The 9916-nt window shown below is 48.0% G+C and overlaps 1 protein-coding gene across 2 annotated transcripts; it reads left to right on the top strand.

The window, feature by feature from the left end:
- Nucleotides 1-1986: 1986 nt before the first annotated feature.
- On the top strand, nt 1987-7370 carry S100A11 (S100 calcium binding protein A11). 2 transcript variants are annotated; one of them, XM_042994142.1, is made up of 3 exons: nt 1987-2036; nt 5956-6108; nt 7041-7370. In XM_042994142.1, exons 1-3 carry the CDS (start codon nt 2034-2036, stop codon nt 7194-7196), a joined length of 312 nt encoding a protein of 103 aa, XP_042850076.1. In that variant the 5' UTR covers nt 1987-2033; the 3' UTR covers nt 7197-7370. The 2 variants fall into 2 exon arrangements, with proteins under 2 accessions (XP_042850076.1, XP_015395679.1); XM_015540193.2 differs by lacking the exon at nt 1987-2036 and adding an exon at nt 2485-2587.
- Nucleotides 7371-9916: the final 2546 nt, after the last annotated feature.

Here is a 9916-nt window from a genome sequence, read left to right as displayed (position 1 = left end):
ACTAATGATTCTTTAATATTTTTTAATCCTACATTTTTCTAAGAATCAAATGAAAGCTATAGATCCTTCCCCAGAAGGAAAATCTCTTATGCAGAAAATTTCATATATAACTTAAGGGTATTTGTGGACCTCAGTAGCCATCCATGGAACACTCCCCAAACTACCAAGGGTTTAAAGTCTATCCACAGACCACCTCAAAGGCAGACAGTATATCATATTCATATTTGTATGTCTTGTGCCTATACTGGGCTTAGCACATAGGTTTCCAAAAATGTTTGTTAAATGAATAAAGTGAAGAATTCATTCATTCACTTGGTAAAAGAAGTTTTTCCCGTCCAGATAGAGGCTGAGAAGTTCATATTTTATATAAAAAGCAACAGGGCGCCATTTTGTTTCATTCTTTTGTCATGGTTTGCTTCCTAAGTAGGCAATTGATCAGAGCTATTTGTCAGGAAAATGTGTTTTTAACAGTCAAAAGAACAGATTAGTGGGGCAAGAGACCAGTTAAGAAACTGGAGGAATGAGGGATTGAAAATCAAAATTAGAGCACTGGAGGTCGAAATAGAAAATATGGGGGGAGATCCAAAAGAGTAAAAAAATAAAATTGATAGGAGTTGGTACTTGATAAGATTTGGGGATAAGAAAGGGATTTAGAGTCAAAACCTGGATCCAAAGTTCTCAAGTTGGAGAAGAATGGCAGAATGGCAGTACTACTAGCAGAGAAGGAGTAGATGGGAAAGAAGCAGGTTACTTCTTGAATTATTGAGTGTGGGGCTCAGGTGGGGCTTTCAAGTGGATTCAAGAAAATGTGTGTCTGATGGGGCACCTGGGTGGCTCAGTTGGTTAAGCGCGGGACTTCGGCTCAGGTCATGATCTCAGGATTAGTTGGTTCAAGCCCGCTTGGGCTCCATGCTGACTGGGCAGAGCCTGCTTGGGATTCTCTCTCTCCCTCTCTCTCTGTCCCTCCCCTGCTCACCCTATCTCTAAATAAATACATACATACATACTTAAAAAAAATTTTTTAAAGAAAAAAGAATGTGAGTCTGCAGTAGCTGAGAGGCAGATTTGCTCAGAAGTGACAGCAGATGTCAGGAAGCAATTTACACCATCCACTCCAGTTTTTGAAGCCCTCACAAAGCTCTCATTTCACTGGACAGTTATAACAATATTATGAAACAGGAAAGGCAACGTCACTACTTTTAACAGATAAGGAGATGGAACTCTGAGGAGAGAGGAGGTTTGTCAAAAGTACTGCAATCAAGTTAACAGGCCCACGAGTAGAACCCAGAGCTTCTGATTCTCAACATGACTCCCAGCTCCACTGCCCAGTGCACACAGATAAATCCCTACTCACACCGCTCCGTTTTTAATTGCAGTGGTTTGAGGTTTTGTGGGCTTAACTGTCTTCGGTTAGGGAGACGTTTGAGACAATGGTACTCCACTTGGCACAAATCACCACCGTGTATTAGCCCTCTTTAATGTGAAGGGATAGATAGCCCTGGCTTCTAGGGAACTTCCACTCTACAATTACGGCCCACACTCCGTGCTGCACGTTTTTAAACGGATCTTTCTGCCTCTCTAACCGGAATGAGCTCGTTCGCGGAAAAGAGCCACGGATATCAGGCACACCACACCCAAGACCGCCATGCATAAGTTTTAATTCAGAAAAGTCCAGAATCTTTCAGGGACAGGGAGAGACGGCGGGTCTCGCTCGGGTGAGCGGCGCGCTGGGCCACGCGGGCGGGACAGACAGGTCTGTATCTGCGCCGGGGAGGGGGTGTGGGGAAGGGGTTGGGGGTGGAGACCGGCCGGCCGGGAGCCGGGCTCGGGAGTCGGGCGGTGCCGCGCGGGGCGGGGCGGACAAGTCCGGATCTGCGCCCGGGGGGCGGAGGCGGAGGCGGGCCCGGGAGAGGTGGGAGCCCGAGCCCGAGCCCGAGCCCGCGCCCGCGCCCGCCTCCCGGAGCTCACAGCCCGCCGCTGCCGCCGCCGCCGCCGCTGCCCCGCCACAGCGCCCGCGACCGCTCCGCGCAGACATGGTAAGCCCGGCCTTTGTCGTGTCTGCCTCCGCAAAGACAGGAAAAAAGGCTCGGTGTGCTTGCCGCCACGCTGATCCTTCATTCCTGTGGGACGTAGCGGGAAGCCGAGCCGCGAAAGTCAGTCGTGGGAGGGAACTGGGGTAGAGGCTGTAAGGAAAGCAGCCGTAGGTTCCGCCTGTGCTAGCAGACGAGGGGCGGCCACCAGATGATCTCTGGTTCCGCCGCGCGGATGCGGTGCGAGCCGGGGGAAGAGGGGCTGCTCCCCTTACCCGATCCCCCTCGGCCGGGAAGGGGGCGAGGCGCGGGGTCGCGCTGGGCCCCTGGCCCGCCCCGGGCTCCGGGAAGCCTGGGAGACCAGAAAAGTTAAGGGCGGGACGCGGCGGGGGAGATCCGTCAGCACTGGTTGTTTTTGTAGACCAGGAAGGGCACTTCTCAGAACTGAGTCGTCAGAGCCCCGGGGAAAATCGGTTTCAGTAAGCTGTCGGCAACCGGCCAAGACCCCAAAGCCTGAAACCGAAGCCGCTGCCAGCCAGCCGGACGCAGCCCAGACGGTGGGAGGAGCCCGGTCACCGCCAAGCCCCTCTTCCTTCCCTTCTCCTTTGAACCCACCGCCTTTTCAGGCACTCACAACCAACATCTGTTTTTCTCTTCTCAGCTCCTGCCAACCTGCTTTGAATTCTCTCTCTAGCGTTTCCATTAGGCCACCTCCAAAATCTACCTCCTGCTTGACCCCTTTCGTGAAGGGAGTCAGCAAACTTCTGCCCGCGGGCCAAATAGGGTTTCTGACCCCTGCACAAGCTACAAATGGGTTTGACGTTTTTAACTGGTTGAAAGAAAACCAAAAGAAGAATAATACTTTGTGACACCTGAAGTGACACGAAAATCAGACTTAATTGACCATAAATAAAATTTTATTGGCACACGGCCACGCCCGTTCACTTATGAGTTGTCTGTGTAGTTGCTGTCCCGCTACAAAAGAGTGACAGAGACAACATGGACCACAGTGGCCTAAGATATCTACCATCTGACCCTTTACACAACACATTTGCCAGCCTTTATCCCTGCCCACTCTTCCCTCCTTCCTTTCCATGCAAGAAGGGAGTAACAATGTCCCAAGGAACCTTGAAAAGGCAGACCCAGCACCAATAGGTGGTGAAGACTGGGAAGGACTGCCCTGAAGGAAGGTGGATGCCTCCTTGGATCCTCGCTGGGGTGAGGCTGGGGGAAGCACTTTGGTTAAGAATGACAACAGCAATGCTGGAATCTTTCAAGTGTTACTTCTTTTTCACATTCCTTTTTCTTCCCCCTTTCCTCAAATGTTGAGTATTAGGAATGCATTTTTAAAATTCTTTCACTGTATCCATTTACCTCACACCATTTTCTCCTTCCTATCATGGTGCCAAATACAACTGTGAGGGTGCAGTGAGCTGTGGGGAGTGCTGGCCTCCAGGCAAGAGATCTTGTTCTCCTCTCTTCAGCCTCTCTGCTTCACCTTGAGCAAAGCTTTCCTGTCTCTGGGCCTCCCTTCTCTGGAACCATCTCCCAAACTCCCTCCAGCTTTACAAATTTTACAATTCCATTTTAGTAGTAATTCGGTAATTGTGTTTCTTTCTTTCGCTCTGGAAAATTACTTCTGAGAAGAAATACAGAGGTTTTAATTTTTTCCATGTGTGGCTGATAGCAAGTTTTCAAGAAGGGGAAAAAAATGGTCTAAATTATAGTCCTGGTGTTAAGGAGGAAAAAAAAATAAAGCAGAAAGCCACTTTGAAACTAGAGAAGCAAAGCAATCAGAATTCCCCAAGGTAAAGGGGCAGAGGAGCATCTGTAGGCCTAGAAAAAGGTCACAAAGCCCTTAATCCTCAGCCTGGAATCTTTTACCCTATATGGCATGTCCTTCCAGCTGACCTTCTTCCTGTCATCTGACACATTAAGACAGTGAAATTTTAGTCCTGATAAGGAAGACTGTTGTGCAAAAACCTCTGTTTCTAGATTATGGTATTCTATTTCACTCCCAAACCCCGGACATTTTTCTTTCCTTAAAAAAAAAAAAAAAAAAAGTTCTCTCTGAGAAAAAAGAAAGCATTCCAACAACATGACTGTTGGGAAAGAATCCATCTCCAGAAGAGTTCACTAGAACCCACCTCTGGACAGGGCTTTACAGATGCTCCCACCTGCAAAGGGCAGCAGTGAGCTCAGCTAGGCTGGTAAAACACATCGTGGAGACACTGCAGATGAAAAGCCTGGGGCGGCCGGGGCAGTGGGGAGGAAGGAAGGAGCCCAAAGCTGTGCCCCTAAGGGCTCGGATCAATCCGAAGCATGTTAATTATGGGTCCCAGCTCTGAGCTCCAGGAAGTCCATGCAAAGACCAAATTAAGGGGTAAAGTCTAATTGTAAATGTCACCATCCAAGCAAAGATCATTATTAATACCTGAAGTTTAGTAAAGCCCGAGAGGAAGGGTGTGGCTGGCAACTTTTCCAGAAAGCCTGTAGTTGATGTCTGAACCACTAGGGGGCCCTAGGTGAAGGCAGAAATGACCTGAAGACTCTGCAAAATAGAAAATTTCCCTCAAGAATTCTGTTGTAAGGAAGGCAGAGGCCAGCACAGAATTTGACCCTCCAGCTCCTCCTGGTGCAACCACCGATGAGGTCCAGCTCTGTAGATGCCAGGGGAACTGATGAGTGGCAACCTGAGAGCTCCCTTCCTGAGATCAACCTTTGTGGTCTGACGTGACCAGAGAAGTTCCTCTGGCCATTCCTGTAAGAATTAGTGGCATCTGGAAGAAGGAACAAAGACCAAGGATTGCAGATAGGGACCTGGAGGCTGAAATTCTAGGGGTGGCTCTACTGTGTCAATTCCCTTCTCGTGGCTCTTGTTTCCTCCCATGTAAAATTAATGGTTCTTAACCTTCAATATGAAAGCTGCTTTTGAACATCCAAAAAGCTCCCAAATCTCCTACCCCACACACAATAATAACTATGCATTTAGTTTTCTTCTAGAAAATGCAGGAGTCCCAGGAATTCGGTATTGCTTTAAAAAGAACTGAATTTCATTTATCACAGTAGCCTCTATATTTGCTTAGAAAATAGGAAATTGTTGGGGCACCTGGGTGGTTCAGTTGGTTGAGCATCCGACTTTGGCCCAGGTCATGATCTCAAGGTTCACGTGTTTGAGCCCCGCATGAGGCTCTGTGCTGAGAGCTCAGAGCCTGAGCCTGTTTCAGATTCTGTGTCTCCCTCTCTCTCTGCCCCTCCCCAACTCATGCTCTGTCTCTCTCTGTCTCTCAAAAATGAACAAATGTTAAAAATTTTAAAAATATATATTAAAAAAAGAAAATAGGAAATTATTTAATCTCCAAATAGTGCTTGGTGCACATATGGATTTGTGGGTGTATAGTTATACATGTTTACAACCCTGCTGCAGTCACACTCATCCAGACAGTCTACTGCTTTAAAAAAAAAATTTTTTTTAATGTTTGTTTATTTTTGAGAGACAGAGACAGAGCATGAGCAGAGGAGGGACAGAGCGAGAGGGAGACACAGAATCGGAAGCAGGCTCCAGGCTCTGAGCTGTCAGCACAGAACCCACTGTGGGGCTCAAACCCACAAACTGTGAGATCATGACCTGAGCCGAAGTCGGGTGCTTGACCGACTGAGCCACCCAGGCGCCCAGTCTACTGCTTTTAGACACACCCACGTGCTCCATGTGTACCCTCACTATATTTCACCCAGAATAAACATGTGATATGGGAGGGAAGCTCATGGAATGTGACCTTCAGTGTTTGTCTTGGGCTCTTCTGCCCCCTAAAAAACAGCCTAGTCTTTTAGGAAACTCCTTTAGCCCAAAATGAAGGTATGAGATTCTCTGGAGTGTTCTCCAGCATCCAGCCCTTGTCTGAACCCTGACTTTTCTTCTCTCAAGGCAAAAATGTCCAGCCCTACTGAGACTGAGCGGTGCATCGAGTCTCTGATTGCTGTTTTCCAGAGGTATGCTGGAAAGGATGGTAATAGCTGCAAACTCTCCAAGACAGAGTTCCTAACCTTCATGAATACAGAGCTGGCTGCCTTCACAAAGGTACTGCTCCCAGCCCCTCCCCCCAGACTACCCATAGCTCAAAACAAAGACCCTGACAAAATGGCTGGGAGTGAGGGCCCAGCAGCTGACTCCCCCACCCCTGCCTCCTCTTCATTCACTCCAAGCCAGGGACCTGCACGGCAGAGGCGGAGCCCTCAGGCCTCAAGTGAGCTCTGAGTAACCATTCAAGGACCTTTCCTTCTTTTCTTTGAACACGGTGTGTTTTAAAGATCAAAGTTCTCAAACTACATGACCCAAGGAATGTTGATTTGTTTCTTTCATTTAGGGAAGGAGCATATGAAACGGTAAGTGGTGTAAAAGGATAGTTTTCAAATTTGATTTCTCCATCCCAAAGCTTCTAGGGAAGCCCTGTCCCATAGAACTTTCTGTGATGTTGGAAATAATGTTTTGTATCTATCTGCACAGTCCGGTGTGGTAGCCACCAGACACAGGTGCCACTCAAGGACAGATTTCTAAGTCCCTAATTTAAACAGCCAGTGTAGCTAGTGGCTGTAAGTGTGTATATGTGTGGGGAGCTCAGAGGAGTAGAAGATGAGGCAGATCAGGACCTGCGTCTTCTTTCCACTTCAAATCGCTTCACTTCTGTGCAGTTTGTATACTGGAGTGGCAGGTGACACTTGAAAAAGTGTGCCACTACTTTTATACCACTGAATAACCCCTGACTGTCACAGAGGAACCGGGAATGGGAGCCAGAAAACTTGGGTTCCAGGCACAGGTCTTCCTCTTAGGCGAGTCACTTCCCTGTTTGAGTCTGTCACTGTGTCTGGGAAGTGGGAGTGTTACTAACCCCTAGCCTGTACCTCACACTCTTGTGAGAATGAGATGTGGCAACATAACTGAAAGTATCTTAGAAAGTGCAAGGTCAGGTACCATTAATAGTATCATTATTATGGTTATTATTACCTTTGCAGAACCAGAAGGACCCTGGTGTCCTTGACCGCATGATGAAGAAACTTGACACCAACTCCGATGGGCAACTGGACTTCCAAGAATTTCTTAATCTTATTGGCGGCTTGGCCATAGCTTGCCACGACTCCTTTTTAAGGTCTACCCATTTCCAGAAGTAAATCTGAGGGGGGCTCTTGGGCCTGGCCTGCAGACCACCCCCTTTCCTTCAAAACAGCCTCCCAGTCATCATCTCCTCATCACATCCTACACGTCCTTGAGCCCAGAGCATCCATTGCCCCGTGCAGGCCAGTCCTGCTGGTGGTAAATAAAGAAATGGCGTTTTTTAAAATTTACGCTAGAGAGTCAGTACATTTGTGCCAGGGAGGAAGCAGCGTGGGAGGGATTAGCCTGATGGAAGCAGTTCCCAGAACTGCACAGTAAATAGTGAAAATACACCTTGGGTGTATTTGTAAGTATGACTCACGGTACCAACAGAATCATTCCAGATCACTCAGACTGATGGAGAAATGTCACTTGTTACTCAATAAGTGTCTATTCACCCCTCCTACAGGCACTACCACAGGCTCTGAGGATACAGTAGGCAAGACAGACAAGGTCCCTCACTCACCGAGCTGACTTTCTGGGGCAGGGGGGAGAGGGGAGAGGCAATGAATAAGCAAACAAGACAACTAGATAAATCCTATGGAGGAAAGACTACAAGGTGGTATGTTACAGGTTACAGGGGCTGGGGAGGGCATTCTTCTGAGATCTCATGTGTGCTGACATCTGAAGGATGAGACAAAGCAAACAGTTGGAAAGATGGAGGAGGGACTTCCACGAGAAGGAACAGTGAGGTTCTGAGGTGAGAAAGAGCAGGACACTGGAGGAATGGAAAGGAGGCCAATGTGGTCAAGGTCTTTGTATTGGGATGTGGGTTTCCTTATTTACATCGGACTTGAGCCAGTGTCAACATTAGTCTTCATTTTCTAAGCCCTCTGATAAAGCAGCAGGGAAAGAGCCTAGAAAAAGGGACCAGAAGGCTGACCCAGGGTTAAAAATAATATGGGGCGCCTGGGTAGCTCAGTTGGTTAAGTGCCCAACTTCAGCTCGTGTCATGATATTGTGGTTCATAGGTTCAAGCCCTGCATCGGGCTCTGTATTGACAGCTCAGAGCCTGAAACTTGCTTTGGATGCGGTGTCCCCCTCTCTCTCTACCCCTCCCCCGCTCAAGAGAAGTGTGTTTTTGCATCCCTAAGCAGCACAGGTGAAAGCAATTGTTTCCAGAGGCCTTCAGATTCCTTATCCATCTGTGTGAGTTTTCTTAGTAAAAATCTCTCTGGATTGCAGTTTCTTCCCTCATAAATTAATAGAATGAATCAGACCATTTCTGGGACTGCTTGTTTGGTTCTGACATTCCAGAATGAAGACCAGTGCCTAGGCTGGCAAGTCCCTAAATTTTTCGAGTAGAATTTGTAACTACTTCTTGGATAAGTTCCTTAATTCATTAAAAAGTGTTATTATCCCAAAGAACACTGAGCCAGGGAAGAGATGGAAAAACATCAGGCACCCTAAGTTTACTGGCTGATTTGCTGTTCTACCAAGAAATCACTAGCCGTGGCTTTAGGACATCAGGTTGAGGGAACTAACTGAGAAATCTTTACTTGCTTGGCTCCTTCGAGTTTTGAAAGAAGACAGACCCAATCTGTACCAAGCTTCCAATTCAAGATTGAAAACAACTACCTGAAGTGTCTGTTTGGAAGGTGAGTGATGGAGAGAGACCTCACTCCACATCATGGAGAGAGACAGAAGGCACTGGTTGGGGGAAGTGGTGATGAGCTCAGTGAGGGTTGCTGTATTTAAACTGCCCTTAGTAGGTCCAGTTGGCATCTGCATTTGAAGTCTGGGGAGAAGACCTGTCTTGAGTGATCTGGAGGGCTTGGCGGCGTTCCCTCGGTTATGGGTAGGAGGAAGTAAGAGGAAGAAGACTGAGCAAAGGAGAACAGAGGAGAGTCTGAGAGGTCGGGGAAGAGGAGCAGGACAAGATTACAGTTAGGAGCCACATCAGACAATCACAGTCCATCAAAGCTGCTGCTTCTCCACACCGTGTGCAGAGCCTCCCTCCCAGGCCTCACACTCTGCCTGCGCATCTCGCCTACTCTGGTCTTCATTTACTAGTAGAGGCCAATGACCACGCGAATCTGTTTCCTCAACCCACTTCTAGCCCCTGAGCTCCAATGCTGCCTCCTAGATTTCTCCATATAAAATAATACAGGTTTGGGAGCGCCTGGGTGGCTCAGTCGGTTGAGTGCCCGACTCTGGCTCAGGTCATGATCTCAAGGTTCATGAGTTCGAACCCCACATCAGGCTCACTGCTGTCAGTGCAGAGCCCACTTCAGATCCTCTGTCCCCCCTTCCCTCTATCTGCCCCTCCCCCACTCACACTCTCTCAAAAATAAACATTTAAGACTAATAATACATGGGGCACTTGGGTTGGCTCAGTTAAGTGTCCAACTTCAGCTCAGGTCATGACCTCATGGTCCATGGGTTTGAGCCCTGGGTCGGGCTCTGTGCTGACAGCTCAGGGCCTGGTGCCTGCTTCAGGTCCTGTGTGTGTCTCTCTCTCTCTGCCCCCTGCCCCCAATCACACTCTGTCTCTGTCTCTCAAAAAGAAACAAACATTAAAAAAAAATTTTTTTAATAAAATAATACAGGTATCTTTCACGTACTCAAGTATTAAAGATTTACTTAAAATGTGTAAGACTGTTCTGTGTATCTGTGTATTCATTCCCAGAGTGAATAAGGCAGAGAAGAGTCTTATCTTCAAGAAACTTGCACTCTGGTTCATTGTACCCCAAACTGAACTCACCGTGCTCCCAAGCCCCCAACAGGCCCCTCCTCC

This window comes from Panthera tigris, chromosome C1 (genome assembly GCF_018350195.1).
Source record: "Panthera tigris isolate Pti1 chromosome C1, P.tigris_Pti1_mat1.1, whole genome shotgun sequence".
Taxonomy (NCBI): Eukaryota; Metazoa; Chordata; class Mammalia; order Carnivora; family Felidae; genus Panthera; species Panthera tigris.
This window is presented reverse-complemented; position numbering and strand designations above follow the sequence as displayed.